The sequence below is a fragment of the Vigna umbellata genome, chromosome 3 (genome assembly GCF_029865625.1).
Source record: "Vigna umbellata cultivar VRB3 chromosome 3, Vumbellata_1.0, whole genome shotgun sequence".
Lineage (NCBI taxonomy): Eukaryota > Viridiplantae > Streptophyta > Magnoliopsida > Fabales > Fabaceae > Vigna > Vigna umbellata.
In genome coordinates this window covers 44,025,199-44,047,153 of record NC_142167.1, presented here as the reverse complement: position 1 = coordinate 44,047,153, position 21,955 = coordinate 44,025,199, and the positions used below count along the sequence as shown (strand labels likewise).

Genomic DNA, 21,955 nt, shown 5'->3' with positions numbered 1-21,955 from the left:
TATAGAAGATGCTCCTTAGACTTCTCGAAGCTTCTCAATGAAGGGCCTTAGCAAGAGAACTCGAAAGAGGAGGAACGCGCCTGGAAAACCCTAGGTTCGCGAGGATACTCCAGGAGCGGAAAGGATTTGAAGCGGAGTGAAAAATAGGAAGATTGTTCGGTGAGAAATGCGATTTAGGTCGCGTGTTCGGTGGAAAAGGACGATTCAACGACTGAATCGGTGAAACAGTGCCAAAATGAGGATGTAATCGATGGAAAAGGCTGTAACGAGGACAAATGAAGTCGCAAAATATGATTTGGTGATGTCAATCACGACGATGAAGGCTCTGTGAGAGTCATGAGGTGAGGACATTCGCGAGCTCGAGAAGAAGCTAGGTTGAGGTTGTTGGACTCGTGAAAGCTTAAACCGTAGCCGCTGTGTGACCGGGCTATTGTTCCATAACCACTATTGCATCTTCTCACCTCCTACGAGGGTTTCCAAGGTTAGTGCATTCATATTAGGTTTAGTTAATTACTTTGTTAAATATGGTTTGGATTGGGCATGTTTTTGGAAAAGGGTTGTTTGAGACCTATAAGTATAAAGAATAAAGCCACACATAATGGGGTTATCAAACTGATGTTCCTTTGATACCATACTTTAAGTATAATCTTATCTCAGTTTCGAAGCTTGTTTCTCCAAACATGTTTCTCATTCAGAAGTAATTTTTTTTTTACTAATGATGGTTATTTTGTCCAGGATTCGAGAGTGGAGGCAGCGGGAGGGATAAGTTGAGAGTGAGATGTTCAAAATTAAAGCTAGAAGTGTTTTCATTTCAGTTTTACATAATTTATTCACTTTTTTTTTCTACTGTCATTGTTATCATTGTGTTTTGACTAACAATATTTTTTTTCTTTGGTTAATAATATGACTTATTGTTTACAATAAGTTGAGTCTTATATTTTTATCATAATATCTATAGGTTGTTTACCTTTTTCAGCCTTACTTGATATCTGTGCCTTATTTTCTTTAGTCCATTTCAAGTATAAGTGTATCTAACTGCCTATCTACTACTATCCATTAGGTGTTTCAGGGGAATACTTGAACTTCTACAAACAAATCAAAGTTTCATGTAAGTTTTGATAATGAAGCTTTAAATGTAATTTTGAAGCCTTTTTCTTTAATTGTAAGACTATTGTTTATTTTGATGCATTTTTGTGTTTGGAATTGGTATTGGTTTGGGTTTTGAGATTTCCAGTGATATCATTTGGTGTTCCAGTGGTAGTTGTAATTACACCTTCATTCTGTGTTTACTGGTTTAGGTTCTTCCTGTATATATGTGATTAGTTTATAGGGTATAAAAATAGGGTTAGGGATACTGAAGTGATGGATTTATTTATAAATAAAACATTATAGAATACATTGAAATATTTGGGAGAAGGGTTTTGGATGAATTTGGGAGAAGGGTTTTGGATGCATTTGTCTTTGTCTGGTGATTACTCTGTTATTTGTGTAATGAGTAATTGTAGAATTGCTGACATTACTACTTAAGCGATTTTTTACCAATCAATGGCGACAATAAGTGTTTAAAAATCCAACACTTTTGCTAATTAAGCCACGCCACGCATAGATCAGACATATCTTCCGTGTGCACTTTTGAATTAAAAAAACAAATGAATGCCCATCATTCACGTGCTGCACCTCCACTTCTATATATATTTTTTATTGAGTCATATGAAGTGCCGTGTGCTTGCTGCACAATCCATATTCTTTCTCACTTTCCGTACAGCCCATGTGAGCTTCCAAATTCATTTTTAATGCTAGTGCTCTTTTTGGTGGTGGCCGTGTGTGTTAGAAAATGTGGCAGCTGCATTCCATCTCCAAATTAAAATTCGATCATGCATTCTCCATGCCCCACTTCTCCACTTGAAGCTTCTTATTTCTTCATTCTTTATTCTTTACATCATCCTTTCTCCATGTGCTGAACTCCTATACTTCCACATGTGCATGACCAATTTTGGCTCCCAAGGCCGTGCTCTCCATATTGATGCTCATGGGCTGCCTTCTCAACAAGTGATTCTTTCATGTCATCATGCACCATGCCTTACTTCCCACTTTGACGTGGTGCTGGATGGTGGACTGGTTTGATCAATGCGTACCCATTAGCTAAACTTTAATTTCTACTATATACAGGTCTAGGTTAGGAAAAAGGAAGTTTTTATTTTATGACCATCACCCTGTGACTAATAGTTGATAGAACTGTGTGCACCTCAAACTCAAATCCAGCCAAACAAGTTAGAAAACATTTTTATTTTATGAAATGAAGAGAATAATGTCTGTGATGAATTTGGTCCCAAGAAAATGTCACACTTCATATATGTGTAGGTGTCCAATTGAAACCACTCCACATCAATTATTTACATAGAATATGGTGAAAGACAGTTAAGGGGAAAAAGAAAAAATCCACATGACCCCCAAATGGTCCTGTTAGAAGTTTCGCACACCAACCACAACAACCAAAACACCTACTTATTCTGTTATATGGAGTGTATAATTTAAGGACTTTGAGGTTGTGCCTTTTGAGAATTGCGTGGTGATTACTCAACTCTAGTGTGTTCATCCCGCATGCTTATTAATGTAACTTCCTTGTACTGTCTTTTTCTTACAACTTTCTCCTTTGATTCCACTAGGTTAGTTCCCAATGAAGTTACTTTTCTTACTAGACATTGGTAACTTAAGTCGAATGTACATGAGGAAAAAGTTTGAAGGAACGTTAACTTAAAGATTGTTACATTGGACATGTGTTTGGTTTCACGCTATTGGAACTAAATTTGAATATCTAAGTTTCCAGTGTAAAATGGAGAAGTTATTTAAATTAGTTTTAGTTTGATTCAACATGTCATACATCTGAATGTGCAAGATTTAGATTGCATTCTTTCTATGCCTAATGTAAGGATGAGAACAATTACAGATTTGAGAATCTATTTAATATTTTTTAATATACATCAAATATCTTTTTGATAATAGTAAGAGACAAATAATTTTATAGGGATTAGTCATGAGTTTTGTCCTCTCCCTCAAAATATCTATCATAATCAAGAATTTTAATTCTATAGATACTTAAAAAGGTAACTATTTACTAAATGTTTTAGTTTAGTTTATTTTACTTCTTTAAAATGACTTTCTTGGGAGTAATCAGTTTTATGGTCTTTTATTGGTTGAATTTAATTTGCATGTATATAGGATTAGTCAACACTGACACTTGAGGCTTAACAGTAAATATTTGTAACCAAATGATTAAAATTCTAAGATAAATAAGATTAGAAAAGATGGATAGGAAAACAAAATTAAAGAAAACTTAAATTGAAAATTTAAATAGCCTTCATAACTTTAAATTTTCTTTTTATAGTCACTGTAATTTTTTTTACATCCAATTTTTTTATTATATTTTGTCTTGTTAAATGATGTCTTGAATTTTGTCATTAGGTACAGCACCGTTCCCATTTCACCTAATTCTCGATCTGCTAAAAAGATATTGTCTTTGCTATTGTAATTGACAGTGTTGTGTTATGGATGATTGTTGTCTTTGGGTTTGTTGGCAATTATAGTTGTTGCAGACATATACATTTTTGTTTTATTCAATTTTGCTCTATTCTACGGGGAGCGAAAAATGAGAACTTGAATGTGGGATTATGTTTGACTGTTCTTCAATTTCCATATATTTTTTATTTTACATTGCTTGGGTCCATTTTCTAGGTCACCTGAAGTTTGAGGTTTGTGTCCATTTTACATGTCCCGCTCTTGTGTGTATTTCAAAATCATCGGCAATCAATCATTCTTTCACAATTTATTTTGAAATTCCAAACTCTGAACATATTTTGGTGTTAATAAGGTTGATTGGGTTGCTTGTTTTGTTGGCAGTGGGCACTTTGTTGCAGAGGACAAGCTCTTGGTCTGAGTGAATGATCCGATGTTGGTCTTGGCATGCTGCTGGAGTGATCTCAAGGCATAATTCCACCTGCACACCCCCAGTTGATCCTTCAAGGCCTCCACTGCCCCAATGCTGGATGTAACAATCCAAGCTCTGGTTGCTGCACTCATGATAACTGCTATGACTTTTTGATGAAAAATTGGTATGTGTTTTTTGGATGTGTTGATTGAGTGGTTTGTTCGTTTCTATATATGTGTGGGTGATTGAGTGATTTTCAGGAAGGTGGTTAATGCCAAACCACAGGCTTGATCGTTTCTATATATATTTCTGTCAATCAATGTACTTAAGTTATTTATAATGTATTAAATTTAGGAACTTAACTTTGACTGTAAAATTAAGGTAAATGTGTGGTCTATGTAAAATGCAGTTTAATCTTTTATAGCTTTTTGTTTTGCTCTGATGACTATGATTTTTTCGGCTCAATGAAGACTATCTTTGTATCATTCTTCACTCTGCTAATTGTGTTTGTCTTCACAGTTACTGCTAATTGTGTTTGTCTTTTTACGTATACAATTAATGTTAATAGCTTTCACTCATTTGTTTTTTCCTGACATTGCTTTTCCTTTCGTTTCTTTTTTTTCAGACTTGATTAAGCTAGGAACTGTGGATTATGCTGGGAATTTTCTATTTCTGTTGAACTTCTCTCAAACATTTTTTTTTCAGACTTGATTAAGCTAGGAAATGTGGATTATGTTGGGAATTTTTTATTTTTGTTCAACAACTGTCAAACATTATGTTGGAAAATGTGGATTATGTTTGATTATGCTTTGTAGTTTTATTTTATTTTTATCAGTATATGAAACTATTAGTTATTGGGTATGAATGTGAGATCATCTAATTTTTTTTTAAAAAATTATAGTTATATACGGATTTATCCGTATGTAATTTACATACGGATTTTATATACGGATTTTTCCGTATGTAATTTATATACGGATTTATCCGTATATAATTTATATACGGATTTTATATACGGATTTTTCCGTATATAATTTACATACGGATATATCCGTATATAATTTATATACGGATATATCCGTATATAAAGTAGCTACGACAGTTTTATATACGGATTTTTGTCCGTATGTAAGTCGTATGTAATCAAGTGTTATATACGAATTTTGGGTCTTATATACGGATTTTGGTTGTATGTAATTCAATTTTTTCTTGTAGTGTATCCTTACAAAATCTCCCCATAATACTCATATCATGTTCAGACGCATAAACTCAATTGCAATATAATAAAATGCAATAATCACAATTATAATTCATAATTTCATATCTACCATAATAACATGAATTAATCATACATTTCCATTCCAACAACATATATTGCATAATAATTTAACAGTACAAAATCTGTTCAATAGGATTTAAGTCAAAAACTTGTCGAGTAGACTTCCAGGAAAGAGAGGTGCGTCACAATGGACAACTTAAGTACCAAGTCTTTCCTTAGCCAAAGTGTTCCTCAACTAGTTTTTAACAAATTTCTTATTTACAGATTTTAAACAACAGCATATAATATTAACACCGAAATTTAATATAGATATCAAAAAAATAGAAATTTAGCAATATTGAGATCCCTGAGAAGATACGAAATTAATATCTCTAAATCGGTAACTCCGATTTCAAATCTGAATGGTCACAAAAATTCACTATTTGTTATAAACTACATATTAAAATTTCAGGTTGATCCAACGGTTAACTAGATAGATATTGAGGTTTTTACCGAGGTAACTCAGGTGCAGAATTTTAAGTGGTTTTCGGTTATACTCAAAATGCGGAACTAATTTCCCTAATCACAGACATTTAATTACAAATCTGAACGGTCAAAATGACTTAATATGTCTTATGAATTACATACTAAATTTTGGGCTCAATCTAACGGTAGATGAAATATATATGAAATTTGTACCATGATAGCTTAAGAACAACAATACAGTGTTCATCCGATTGTTTCACACTTTCGAAATTTCTTTCTCTAAACATAGACCTTCAATTACAAATCCGATCGGTCAAATTGTATTAATATGTCCTAAGAATCATATATCAAATTTTGAGGTTGATCTAACGGTTAAATAGGTCAAAATCTATATTTTTACCGAGACAACTTAGTAACAGAACTACAGGGTGACTAATTTACTCAAACTTGCAGTATTTATTTCTCCAAGTACAGACTTCTATTTTCAAATCTGAACGGTCAAAGTTTAGTAATAGGTCTTAGGATTCACATACTAAAATTTTAGCTAAATCCAACGGTGAAAACAATTAATAGAAAATTTTCACAACAGTAACTCGAAAATAAGAAATTATAATAATGAAAACTAAATTTATATAAGTGAATAGATAACTACCATTACCAAAATTTTAACATACTCATAACTCATATTCATTATCATAACATGGATAAAAAAATCATATACAAGAAGGATTAGCTCCCCTACCTCTATTCCAGACTTAATCTCCTGCTCCGAATTTGTTTCCCCGAAACCCTTCAGAACCTCTACTCTTCTTGCAACTAAAAATTTCTCCCTAACTCTTTCTTCTCTATTTCTCAAGCTCTCACTTGATTCCTCTTTTCTTGGTGCAAAATACCCTTCCCTCCCATGGCTATTTATAGTAAAAAAAAAATTTACTATTCATTAATATTTTAATATTATTTATTATTTTAATATTATTTAAAAATAATATTTCAATCATTTTCTCACCAAATCTGATCCTAATTTCTACCTACTACTTTCTTCCATGCTAAGGAATCTTAATGCTGAAAATTTATTTTTACTATTTACTTTTTACTATTTACTATTTACTTTTTACTATTCCATTTAAAAAAATTTTACTAAATAAGTTACCAAAAATTTGAACCTCTCCTTCTAAAATTACTATAATTTTATATCCAAAATTTACAATTTTATATCCATTAAAATTATTATTACTAATAAAATACTAAAATTTACTACTATAAATATATATATATATATATATATATATATATAGATTTTTTTTTTATGGGTCTTACATTCTCCCCAACAACAAAAATTTTCGTCCTCGAAAATTCGAAAATAAAAATTTTTAATTTAATACTCATCTGAACGCATTCAACTAGAAAAGTCTCACACTCATAACCTGAATCATTTCTCTACTTATTTTGTGTATAAAATTTCTAGCATCTCAAATTGAAATGTACTCACAAAAATTAAAATCATAAACCTTCCAAACACTCTTACTTTAGCCCTATCACAACCATCATTAAACATTCCTCACTAGTCTCAAAATAATCCATTAATGTTTTAAAAGAACTCATCACTCATAAACTATAAATCACAAGATTAGAGAAAACTTTTCATTCCTACTATAATCAGAAAGTGATTCTCCTTAGAGATCCTTATTTAAGACTTCCATGACGCTCTAAAACTCTAAGAATCATTCTTTTTCCGTAACAACTTTCCATTATATTTTCTCAACACAGTTTCCACTCCTAGAAATCGTACGCCTCCAAAAGCCACTTATGTTTACCAAAATTTTATACTAGATTGCTCCACCTTACCCTATACTTCTATTTTTCGTAAAATTTCTAATTACTCTAATGATTACACGGAGTCCAAAACACTATTACTAAATAATTCATCCTTATGTTTTCTTTTCTATACTCATTTATCAAGAACTTGTCCAAAAGTAATACCTATATTGAGTATGCTTTATAACATCCATATAAACCCTTCCACACTTAAGATCATGCATCATTTCCTTCACTCGTCCTTGATGAACTTATCTGATTCTCGGTAATACTGCCTTCACCCTTAACTACAACAGTCAACTCACAATTCTTGAAGACCATAAACTTCTAAAAACATATTTGAACCAAACCATCCTTTCGATCATACCCTAGACTATAATGTCTATCCTTCACTTGCATTGGTCAGATATCCCTAAAATATTGATCCTCATCTTTTATTTAACCCACACTAAATGTTGAACCACTATTTTCTTTCCCTGATAAACACTTCTGAAATATTTAACAAAACTAGAATAATCAAGCTTATTTCAAGATTATACTCCAAATTACTTCAACCTTCATGTAATTATTTTCCTAGCAAACATTTCTAGTCTAAGTTAAAACATTCTTCAAGAATTAACTTATAAACTCCAAATTTTAGGAATATAAACCTTGTCCTCAAAATACCTTCCCACATCCTAAGCTAATATGAATTCACAAACTTAATGTTGTCTCTAATCCAGTACCTAACAATTGCATATCTCTGATAAGACTCAACAGATCACTCAATCAACAATGTTATAAATTCTGAAACCACTTATTTTAATCTCAATAAGGCCGAATTTAAAACTAACTAGATTCCTTATCAATACTGCACCTACTCATTTAAATAAACCACTTATGCCACATAAGTTAAACGATCTAGAGAGATTATCAGGGCAATCAACCACAACCCACCTCAATTATAACGTGCTTCCCGAGATCAAAACCATACCCCAGGATATTTAGTGTTAACTAAATCTAAAATTTTTATCTTATGCGAACTAAAAGTAAGTATCAACAAGTTCACTCACACACATCACTTGATAGAGATCAAGGTGCGACATATAAATCTTTACCTATCCTTTACATCACCATTGAGGTTTGAATACTACCATATAACTATGCCTGATGAAATTGCTCCAATCACAACCTACAACTTCTTAATTATTCCTAATTCCCTAATCACATTAGTATTGCAACCCTCCTTTTTATCTATTTCCAAACTCTTCTTCTTCCTTATCTTGCCATGTTCATAATAATATCAATTCAACCTACACTACCTCTACTAACTTTAACATCCCAAAATCAATAAAATTTACAACCGTAAATCATGACATTTTAATCCTATCAAAAATACCAAATATTTGCATAAGTCGAAAGCCAAAATTTTCGTACCTGGATTTTCTCCACTACTCCTCATACAAAAATCACATATTCTCAAATCTTATCTCTAATACATTTACTGAAAAAAATCTAACCATCTCCTTTTAATCATCCATTTAGCTTAGAATCCTTCCAATACTTCATTCTTCTCTAAAGACCTCGTGTTCTCTTAACTTATAAATTTCTCCTCCTATTAAACTTTCTCTCAATCCTCTTTATGCCTTATACAACTTCTCATCTACTCTTCTTTGTCTAATATTTGATTTATTCTTAATCTACTTCAGTATTCCTATCCCTTTTTATTTTAAACTTTATCTTCAAATCTTCCACCATTTTCTTTCTTCAGATTCCAATCATCGCTGATACATCAATCCATGTTACCAATCTCACACAATGCCACTCTGTTTCTCATCAATACTTCCTTCTCTTCTGACTTCTAACGTTACTGATATACTAAACCAAACTGATTTCTCAAACCTTGCTACATTCATGCTTATCCAAAGCTTCTCTTAATCTAGCCTTTGAACTCAACTCCTTTTTGTGAAACTTAAGATATCTCATCTATTAATTTGTTCTAGAAACTTCTAAAAATTTTACTTCTAAACACCAACATCTTCACTCATCCTTTGAAACTTAAACTCTAATATTATATCTCCTATCAAGGCTTTAACTAATTCTAATATCTTTCCTTAAACCCTCAGAATTAAGAAAGGAAAATCATCTATGGTAAAAGTCATGAGTAGTTAGACATAATACTCTACTATCTAGATTTGGAGGAAATGGTAAATTATACCATTTAGACTCAATTCTTCACAGAGAAGACACGGAAGACCCACAACACAGAGGTCATCCTAAGGACGAACTGCTCTGATACCATTAATGTAACATCCCAATATCCCACATTGGATAATTCATAATTTATATATTGTAACATTACATTTACGGTAACATCCCGTAATCTCACACTTAAAAATTCACAGTTGATATATTTTAAACTCAGATTTCAACTATAAACTCCTAAATATAACTTGAATTCTTCTAACTTATTCTTCGATCTCTTTCTTCCTTGGTATTGTTTCAGACGACATTCCTTCATCTGCTCCCGTATAACGAATTATACGATCATCGCACATACCCAAACACAAAAGAAAACACAAACAAGTAGGGTGAGCTAACATGCAACAAATCATTTATAAAACATGTATAATTACCTTGATATAAACATCATATAATAATTATGTTCGACACCCTCATACCACAGTTCCTATTAGACACTCGTCTCACAATACCCAATAGACACCACAGTACCCAATAGACACTCATTTCACAATACCCAATATACACTTATCCCCGACGATATGTTGTTGAGTAATTCAACGAAAGCTTCCCCACTTGTGATGCCATTCTTAGTCCCCTCACTATGTCCAAAACCGGCACATAGACCAGGACATCCTGCCCTTCATACCATCCACAATGTTAGTCCCCTCACTATGTCCAAAACCGGCACATAGACCAGGACATCCTGCCCTCCATACCACCCACAAGGATAGTCCCTTCACTATGTCCAAAACAGGCACATAGACCAGGACCTCCTGCTCCTCTCACCACATAATTCATCCCTCTCTACTTGAGACTAGATAATTATTAGAGTATCAGGATAACCCCCAACTACGGGACTCTCAACATCAACATATACACAAATACCATAACATTATTGAATCTCTCCACAAGACTCATACCATACTCATATTCCTCAACTCACATTATATCCTTACAAAATCTCCCCATAATACTCATATCATGTTCAGACGCATAAACTCAATTGCAATATAATAAAATGCAATAATCACAATTATAATTCATAATTTCATATCTACCATAATAACATGAATTAATCATACATTTCCATTCCAACAACATATATTGCATAATAATTTAACAGTACAAAATCTGTTCAATAGGATTTAAGTCAAAAACTTGTCGAGTAGACTTCCAGGAAAGAGAGGTGCGTCACAATGGACAACTTAAGTACCAAGTCTTTCCTTAGCCAAAGTGTTCCTCAACTAGTTTTTAACAAATTTCTTATTTACAGATTTTAAACAACAGCATATAATATTAACACCGAAATTTAATATAGATATCAAAAAAATAGAAATTTAGCAATATTGAGATCCCTGAGAAGATACGAAATTAATATCTCTAAATCGGTAACTCCGATTTCAAATCTGAATGGTCACAAAAATTCACTATTTGTTATAAACTACATATTAAAATTTCAGGTTGATCCAACGGTTAACTAGATAGATATTGAGGTTTTTACCGAGGTAACTCAGGTGCAGAATTTTAAGTGGTTTTCGGTTATACTCAAAATGCGGAACTAATTTCCCTAATCACAGACATTTAATTACAAATCTGAACGGTCAAAATGACTTAATATGTCTTATGAATTACATACTAAATTTTGGGCTCAATCTAACGGTAGATGAAATATATATGAAATTTGTACCATGATAGCTTAAGAACAACAATACAGTGTTCATCCGATTGTTTCACACTTTCGAAATTTCTTTCTCTAAACATAGACCTTCAATTACAAATCCGATCGGTCAAATTGTATTAATATGTCCTAAGAATCATATATCAAATTTTGAGGTTGATCTAACGGTTAAATAGGTCAAAATCTATATTTTTACCGAGACAACTTAGTAACAGAACTACAGGGTGACTAATTTACTCAAACTTGCAGTATTTATTTCTCCAAGTACAGACTTCTATTTTCAAATCTGAACGGTCAAAGTTTAGTAATAGGTCTTAGGATTCACATACTAAAATTTTAGCTAAATCCAACGGTGAAAACAATTAATAGAAAATTTTCACAACAGTAACTCGAAAATAAGAAATTATAATAATGAAAACTAAATTTATATAAGTGAATAGATAACTACCATTACCAAAATTTTAACATACTCATAACTCATATTCATTATCATAACATGGATAAAAAAATCATATACAAGAAGGATTAGCTCCCCTACCTCTATTCCAGACTTAATCTCCTGCTCCGAATTTGTTTCCCCGAAACCCTTCAGAACCTCTACTCTTCTTGCAACTAAAAATTTCTCCCTAACTCTTTCTTCTCTATTTCTCAAGCTCTCACTTGATTCCTCTTTTCTTGGTGCAAAATACCCTTCCCTCCCATGGCTATTTATAGTAAAAAAAAAATTTACTATTCATTAATATTTTAATATTATTTATTATTTTAATATTATTTAAAAATAATATTTCAATCATTTTCTCACCAAATCTGATCCTAATTTCTACCTACTACTTTCTTCCATGCTAAGGAATCTTAATGCTGAAAATTTATTTTTACTATTTACTTTTTACTATTTACTATTTACTTTTTACTATTCCATTTAAAAAAATTTTACTAAATAAGTTACCAAAAATTTGAACCTCTCCTTCTAAAATTACTATAATTTTATATCCAAAATTTACAATTTTATATCCATTAAAATTATTATTACTAATAAAATACTAAAATTTACTACTATAAATATATATATATATATATATATATATATATATAGATTTTTTTTTTATGGGTCTTACACCCAATATCAAGTACAACTAAGCGGTTGTGTTTTTCAAGTAGTTAAGTTTTCCAACCAACCGGATTTTCAGGTAAACGGTTTATCTTACTGTTAGGTTAAATATGAAAAACCAGAAGGAAAAAAGGTACGTTTTCTGAATATCAAGAGAGAGGAGGAGGATATATTATTTCTTCTATTATTGGACTAAGAAAGTTTTATCATTCCCTTTTTCTGACTTGAGCGTCGGAGTGTCTGGTACCCGCTCCATTCTGTCTGAAGATTTCTAAGCAAGAAGAAGACGTAAAGATAACTACATTGTTGAAAGGATAGGACGTGACTCATCGAATTCGCATCTCGACCTCAACTATTATACCGAAACACGTTATAAAAACAAAATTCAAGAAAAATTGCGTGCATTAAATATCCTTTACACAATGAAGCATCCATCACCCTCTCCGTCTCAATTTGTCATTTTCATTTAGGGTTCTTAAATTTTATTCTTTTCTTTACTGACAGTCTTATTTTTTTCGCCATTAGGTGGGGTTGATACTTTATAAATATGTCGCAAAATAATAGGAGTGCAAAAATACATCAAAAGTATATGAAGAACATGGCTTTTTTTTTAATAGAATGGAACCTTTTGAGATGTTACGATGTTGTTGAGATAAAAACAAGTTTTCCAATGTGTTTACAAAATGGAAGACAAGGATTTAGGATTATTAATGTTGTGAATATCATACAATGAGATAAATATGTTTTAATTTTCTATTATATAGTTTCATTATAAAAAAATTGTAATTATTAATTTTTACTTTCTACTGATAAAAATAAATTTATGGTGAACACAAATTTACTTATAGGTTTTAGAATTTAAATTATTAATGGATATTTTTTATCAATAATAAATTTATTGATAAAATTTGTTAATAAATTATAATTTGTATATTGATAAATATTTTCATTGATAATTTGTAGTTTGTATAATTGGTAAAAAGAAATTTGATATATTCAATAGTAAAATAAGTGATAAATTTATATATATATATATATATATATATATATATATATATATATATAAAAGAAATTTGATAATTTTCTTTTAATCAATTAGTTTAGCAAAGAAAGGATCGGTCCGTTTGTTGTTGCAGCGTGAGTAATGAAGTAGGGGGGACTTCACTATAGTTAGATGAGTTAAAAGATTTAATTGACTTTTTTCTTTAAATGTTATTTTTTATTTAAATATATATTCTTTTAATTATATAAATGTTTTTTTTTAATTTTTAATTAATTAATTTATATCTCTAATCAAAAGAATTATTATTTTCACACATTAAATTATTTTACTATAACTAATAAATAAAATTTAATCAGTAAATATTAACAATTGAAATTAAAATAATATTTTATATGTACACTTTTCAAATAATATAATATCAAGAATTAATATTTTTAACTATTTTTTATTTTAATTTTTAATTTTAAAAAAGTACAATGACATTAAGTGGTGTGATTGTTAAACTTTTAATAAAAAAATGTCAAGATCCATTATGTTTCTAATGTATTTATAATTATAAAAAAATATCAATATTAAAATTCTACAGATTTATTTATGCAAATAAAGTTAAAAGTAAAGAATAATAAAGCTCATTTAATTAACAACGACAAGTATAGAAATTTACTATCTTAACTTTTGAAATGTTGTCAAATATATACTTTATCAAATTACTTGAAGTTGTCAAAGTGCAGTCATAGACAAATCATTGTCTACATGATATTATTGAAAATAATCAACATAGGAAAAACATTTGTAACAGTGATATTATTCAATGTGAGGCAAGCATAATAATACCTAATTAGAATATAAACTTTTTATTTATTTAAAAAAATGGATTTCTCCCTTACCTAATTAGAATATCTCGAATCACATATTTAAGTTATTGCGAATGTGATTTCGGTCACTAAAATTATTTGGTTTGTTTTATCATTAAAAAATTATGAATGGAAGAGAAGCAATCGGTAGACATTTTCATAATTATAATTAATTTCTACCCACTTCTCTCTTATATATAACTCTTATTTTTAAAGTGACTTTTTTACTATTTTTTTTTAAATATGTTTGTAGTTGATAAATTTAGACATAAAATTAAAATTTATTTATATTTAAATTTTGATATATTTTAAATTTTAAACTTTTAAAATGGATGAATGATTTTCTTAATTCATCGATATTATTTATTTTTTTCCATGTTAAATAATGTTTCAAGTTACTGTTAAGTCCGGAATGTATATGCGTAAATCGTTCAAATTTTCATATGAAACATTTTGATTAAAAATATTATATTTATTTATTTTTAAAATTAAAAAAATAAATTATATTAAAGTTTGAAAAAAAAAATTTAAATTTAGTGTTAAAATTTAAAAATTAAAATCATCTTTAACTTTTTTTCTTACTAACAATAATAAATACAAATCGAAAAATATATTAACTTTTTTTTACCAACAATAATAAATATAAATCGAAAAAGGAATAATATTATCTCAATTCTTATAAAGAGAAAAAGAAAAAAAGAGAATGTTCCTCTGACATATCAGCATTTATTATAAGACCCCAACATAGCTTTTCTTGGAATATTTTTGTGCTATTGATTTCATTCTTGTGATTGTGTAACCTATGCTTTTACAGACATATACATAAAAATTGGAGTGGTTGTAATCAAACTGAGTTCAATCACTCATTTAGAGAAAAAGAAAGAACATACATTAATAAATCTTTTTTTTTTATCTTTAAAAGATTTATCGAATATAAAGGTGTTTCAATCCTGTACATTAGAAAGTAAATACATAAATTACAGAGAAGTTCTAAATATACATAGTGTCGTTCATTTGAGGAATTCGTTTGTCAGGTTGTACTATAATATTACACCCGTCAGATTTAATAACTCAAAATTGCTATTTCTCAATGTTTATGAATTAGACGATCCCAAATATTTCTATATCAATATATCAGTAAAAAATAGTAGCTAAAACTTCTATAATTTTACATCAATATTTCTTTTTTCTGATAAACAATTATACTCAAAAACCAGTCAGAATATCAGAAAGCCATTTGTATAATTTTATTGGACGAATAGAAATTGTAAAAGATAAACAAATTTAATTCATTGAAATCAAGCATGAGTGTATGAGTACTTTTGTTTGCTGAATACGTGCAACTAATTCCCATATGAAATATATTTCATGTGCTTCTTAAAAAAACTATTTAGATATATAGATGATAGTAGAAAATTTTCTGCATAATTGACCACGAATTTCTTCATCATTGATGCCATTATATATTTAAAAACAAAAGCAAAAAAATATTGTGCATTCAAAGATATTTTGAATTATACGATTGTTTTCGATTTACATATACTCTATATGCATGCGAGCATATTTCATTATGCATTATCTAACCTAGATATAACTTTTCTTTTCCACCTTCAACACATATCACAAAGAAAGCATTTGATTACTCTACATTTTCAAAACGATTCAGAGAGTGAAGTTATAAACTGATATCCAACCCTTAAAGTTAATATAATTTAATTTTAAAATAACAAAATATTAAGTTAGTTTAATTTTACAAGTATCATGCTTTCTTTATTATTTATTCCTTTTTGTCGAAAAATAAAAATTTAGTTTAATTTTAAAGTGTTAAAATTATGGATTGCTGCAATTTTTTAATGGCATGTGATCAAGCTAAGCTGAAAGGGGAATCACAAAAAATATCAAAAATGCATAGCTAAGCCAAAAATAGAGAAACATGTTATTTCTATTCTTGGAATAATACACATAACTGATATACAACATTATTGAAACAAATGCATTTACTGCATAGCACACTGCACAACATGGGTGGGATAGGGTTTATACAGAAACGCCATTGATTTCTTAGAACAGGCGTGACCATAATGCAAATAATAGAATGGATAACATTTTCTAACCATGACATTGTTTCATATAATTAAGATTCTATAATCTTATGTGGTGTGGTTTCTCAATTTTGGGGTAAAGTGGAAACTTACAAACTAGGGTTTTTGAAGGCATAAAGAATCATGACTATGGTTTTCAAGGGAAGTGTATCGGAATAGGTTTGAAAAACGGAATTGGTTTAGGTATGGGTTTAAAAATAGGAATAGGTTTAACAAAAGGAACTGGTTTTGGCACAGGCTTGATGATAGGAAATGGTGTTGGAACTGGCTTGAAAACAGGAATTGGCTTATAAAAAGGTACAGGTTTTGGAATTGGCTTAATCACTGGAAATGGTGTTGGAACTGGAACTGGTTTGAAAACTGGAATTGGCTTAACAAAAGGTTTTGGAATTGGCTTATAAACCGGCTTTGGAATAGGCTTGTAAACCGGAACTGGGACTGGTTTAGGCTTGTAAACCGGAACTGGTTTAGGATGAGGCTTGTAAACCGGAACCGGAACTGGTTTAGGCTTGTAAACTGGAACTGGTTTAGGATGAGGTTTGAAAACAGGAACCGGAACTGGTTTAGGCTTGTAAACTGGAACAGGTTTAGGCTTGTAAACCGGAACTGGAACAGGTTTAGGCTTGTAAACCGGAACTGGAACTGGTTTAGGCTTGTAAACAGGAACTGGTTTAGGATGAGGCTTGAAAACAGGAACCGGAACTGGTTTAGGCTTGTAAACCGGAACTGGAACTGGTTTAGGGTAAGGCTTGTAAACCGGAATGGGTTTTACAAATGGAATTGGTTTTGGAACAGGTTTAAAGAAAGGTTTCTTGAATAATGGTTTGTGATGGTGAAAAAAGAACTTTTCCTCTCCATAGTTTTCATTTAGGGTTGTTTTTGTCAGCTCTTCACTTTCAAGCTTCCCATTTGTGTTAACTTCAGTCCCTGATATATAAGAAAAATGCAGAAGAACATGAGATAATTAACAGGGATAATATTTATGAAATAATCAATTTAAATTTCATATAGGTGGATGAATAAAATAAGTTAAATATTCAATGAAGTCTCGTGATATAATTAGTGATAAAATAATAGATTAAAAAAATCATTATATGATTAAATTTATAACACAAAGTAAACAAGATTAGTCCAGGTATAAATTAAGTATGATAAAGAGAGATAGAAGAAAGAAAAAATGAATCTTCAAAATGTTATGAAAAAAAAAAGTGTACGTAGGACCAGTTTTTCTCTATGATCACATGCATTCGGGTGCAAAATTAAATTGAATGGTGACAATAATGAATATAATATCAGTCAAAGACAATGTATTGATCAGTAGTTTTAATTTTCATTTGCTCAATGTAGATTTAAAAAAAAACAATTACTTTGTAAAAAAAAATAGTAATATATCTGATGTCTAGAATATAAAATGTATTTATTCAACCATATAGGTTTAATTGCATTAAGATTAACATAATTATCTAATATTATAACACTTTTTTTAATAAAAAGACTTTTTTGATCTTTTAACCATTAAGTACTGATTAACATTTGTCAGAAAGTAGAAGGATTATCAGCAAAATTTTAAAATTATTCATGAGAAAATTAAGAATGCATATTACTTACATAAAAATGAATAACTATTTATTACAATAACAATTATTACTGTTTTTTTTACCGAATTTGGAGAAATAATATTTGAAATTGATTAAGCTGATTGTTATCGAATTTCGAATCGAAAAGTTTATCTTACAAAAATTCTTTCATGATAAACTTTCATGATGATTTAAAATTCGATTACATAACAACAATCAAGTCAGTCTATTTCAGAAATTACAATAACAATTATTACTGTTTTTTTACCGAATTTGGAGAAATAATATTTGAAATAGATTAAGCTGATCGTTGCCCTGTGATCGAGTTTCGAATTAGAAAGTTTATCTTACAAAAATTCTTTCATGATAAACTTTCTTTCGTGGTGATTTGAAACTCGATTACATAGCAACAATCAAGTCAGTCTATTTCAGAAATTATTCAACCAAACTTAATAAAAGCCCGTGTTCTTATGATTGTTATGAATATTATTACTGAAAAGGAAAAACCAGAAACCTGAAACTTCAGTTGTGGCTGCAGCAGCAACAGCATAACAGAAGGTGATGACAAGCCCAAAACGCAAAATCGCGTTTAGCAGAGAATGTTTTCCCATTGAGCCACACCACGTTGTGCCAAGGAATGCTGAAAATGGAAAATGGTGTGAAGGCTTGAGTTACACTTGCCCCATACCTTCATTATTTATAATACCTGGTTTGTTTTCACTCTGCATTAAATGATTATTATTTATTACATTTTCACATCTGTGATTATCATGCTGCAATAACAATCCAAAAATGTTGTTGATTTGACTTTTATCTCTTCAGACAAGATCATGAGAAAATGTGGTTGAGAAAGAAACCCTAATAAAGTGACTGATTAGGTTTTCAACAAGACTAATCATCAACCACGTAGCAAGTAATTACATTGTATGAAGGAATTGACATTGTGCATTAAGTGTTGAACTGCATTTTTGTGTGTGAATGTGAGAGTTTAGATTTAGTTAGTGAACATTATTGGTAGTTGGGAGTGTGTTCAAGATTTTAGAGTTTAACACCGTTTTTGTAGCTGAGAATGTATGATCGGTGTTCGCTCTAATAAATGAGCCTCATAAATTAGGTTGGTTTTTTCAAATTGGGGTTTTAGAAGAATATTTTTGCATCCAGCTAGGAATGCTTTAGAATTTCTTAGCATATGAAAAGAAAAGAGAACAACATTGATATACGTCTTTTCTTGGTAATGAAAAAGGGAGGACAATTCTTTGTCATCAATTAATGTTCCTCGATTGGTAATATTACTAGAAGTTGAAAAATCATTTAACTTAGTCATTTATTTCTTTACATATAGTAAATTTAATGAAAGGGTACAAAATACTATCTCTTATGTATATATGTAAGAATATAAGACCCTTAAATTAATAAAATATTTGTTCTTTTTATTTGTTTTTTAACTATTCTTTGTGTTAATCATTTTTAATAAATTATAATAAACACTACTAAAAATTAGATGTTTTTCATTCTTGTTAGGATTGAGGAGTATGGGATGGGTAATAAAATATTACATAACTTATGAATTGATTAATTAATTAGATGCTAAATGAAAGATAGATGGTTAATTATAAAAAAAATAGTACAAATTATTTATAGATTTAATTTCAACATTAAAAATAGTACAAAGTAATCCTTCTATCCCTTAATTTTTTTTATCCGAATATTTGTCTCAATACATCTAAAATCTCTTAAAATCACTCGAAATCAAGATTAATTTATGTATATATTTTTCTCTTAATAACTCACTTAATTTACTTTTAAAAATATATCATTAGATATATCAAAGTGATTAATGCCTTTAAATATTTAATAAAACCTTTGTGCATGGGTTTAAATTGTGGTCCTAAACTTTCGTATTTAAAACAAAGATGTAGATTTCAATATATTATATTTCTAACTATGAATGAGAGTGTCGCTATGAATGCGATAATGTTTACATAACAAGTATATGGATTTTAGAGTTTCTTGTGGTTTTTTTAAAGTAAATCATAAAATTTATGGAGTTTATTCATATTTTTTATTTTTTTATTTTATTTTTTAATAAATTCACATATAATGACAAATAATTAATAATTTTTGAAATGTCAATCATAATCATAATTATAGTTGAGACGTCAAAAGTTTATAGTGGTAAAAAATATACTAATGATTAAAATAATTTTATAATTCCTTTAACGTGTGTATGTAAGATAAAAGACCCAATCACATAATACAATTAAGAATGATGTCTTTTAACATAGGATAACTATAAATACATAAGAAGATGAAGAAAAAGAAAAAACGTTTACTTGTTTCATTGAACACTTGTGACTGTCAGATGATAAATTGACCTATAAATGTAACATGGTTGATCTGAGAAAGACAAGAAGAAAAGTTGAAAGAAGATGAATGAAGTGAAAAAGCAGATGAATTTGAGATTGTGGTATACATTAAAAGCGAGTAGCTAAAAAGTAAGATGAGAAATAAGGAGAAAGCTGAAGCATGTGGCATTCTGAGAATTCCAGGTTGGAAAGAAAGTGATGTACCATCTCTCTCACTTTCAATCACTTCTCATTCAAAAGACAAAACTGTATGGGAGGTGCATTTCTCATCCAATATTAATAACGTCTCGCTTTTTCATCAACACTTCTAACAATAAATTACATTGGCTTAATTACCTACTTAGTCTCCATGTTAGGAGGTAATTTTCTGTTTAGTACCCGGTTTTAAAAATGTAGGCATTTGGTACCTATGTTTTGAAATTTGTATCAATTCAATCCTATCCAGTTAACGGCGTTATAATTGATGCGAGAAATTAAGGACGCTAATGATAGCCTGGGTGGAATAGCTATCAAATGTGTTTGAATGCATCTTCATTAACGTCCTTAATTTCTCGCATCAATTATAACGCCGTTAACTGGATAGGATTGAATTGATACAAATTTCAAAACATAGGTACCAAATGCCTACATTTTTAAAACCGGGTACTAAACAGAAAATTACCTCCTAACATGGGGACTAAGTAGGTAATTAAGCCAATTACATTCTATTAATTAGATATAAAAAAAAATATTTTATCAATTAGTTTTATAAAATTCAGTAACACTTCTCAAAAATAACATTCTTAATTTAAGATCCATTAACCACATAAAACAATACACAAGACATTTTATGTGTATTTTTCTAAGGATTGAATAGGTTTTTTCACATCCAAAATCCTTTATGTTAAAATCAGTATTTTAACTCTTTTATTTTTTAATATTTAATTAATATATTAACTTAATTTTATCATTTTTAAATTAACTCTGTTAATATATATATATATATATATATATATATATATATATATATATATTAAATTAACACTGAAAATTAACATGTCAACATAATCAATATATTAAGAAGTCAAAACTAAATTTATATATTTTTATTAAATTTGGATATGAAAACACTAAAAATATTTTGAAGATACTAATTTTATTTAACACAGTTCGCTTTTTGAGACACTAAAACTTATTCAAATTTTTGTATGTACAATTATAAGTTAAAATTCATAATATCATGTATTCTGCTTGAAAACCTCTTGTCCTTGATCAATGCTAGACATTTTTACATACAAAAGATATATTTGGCAAAAAAACAAAGGTAGACATATAATATTTCATAAAAAAAAAGTAGACATGTAATTTTATTATTATACATTTTATTACATATAAAATGTTTTCTTTATCAAATATTTATATAATGTTATTTGGAAAATATTTAATTTTTTAAAATTAAAAGTTTTTTTTTTCATTTTCGTAAAAAATACTTTAATTTTTTTTTTCATTTTTGTCATTTTTAATAAAGCAAATATTTTATCAGACTTGATCCAGGTGGCTGTACCTAAAATATTACTTGTA

General features: G+C 29.3%; 1 protein-coding gene and 1 long non-coding RNA gene across 2 annotated transcripts; one reads left to right on the top strand and one right to left on the bottom strand.

Annotated features, from left to right (window-relative positions):
• Positions 1-2,731: 2,731 nt before the first annotated feature.
• On the top strand, positions 2,732-4,786 carry LOC148202605 (uncharacterized). The gene is made up of 2 exons (XR_015785160.1): positions 2,732-4,109; positions 4,551-4,786. It is a non-coding gene; the product is annotated as an uncharacterized LOC148202605 (long non-coding RNA).
• An 11,477-nt stretch (positions 4,787-16,263) lies between these two features.
• LOC148202604 (uncharacterized) lies at positions 16,264-18,705 on the bottom strand. Its single transcript, XM_088110448.1, has 2 exons — positions 18,544-18,705; positions 16,264-17,379 (listed from the first exon to the last, which is right to left on the bottom strand). Exons 1-2 carry the CDS (start codon positions 18,638-18,640, stop codon positions 16,589-16,591), a joined length of 888 nt encoding a protein of 295 aa, XP_087966574.1. The 5' UTR covers positions 18,641-18,705; the 3' UTR covers positions 16,264-16,588.
• Positions 18,706-21,955: the final 3,250 nt, after the last annotated feature.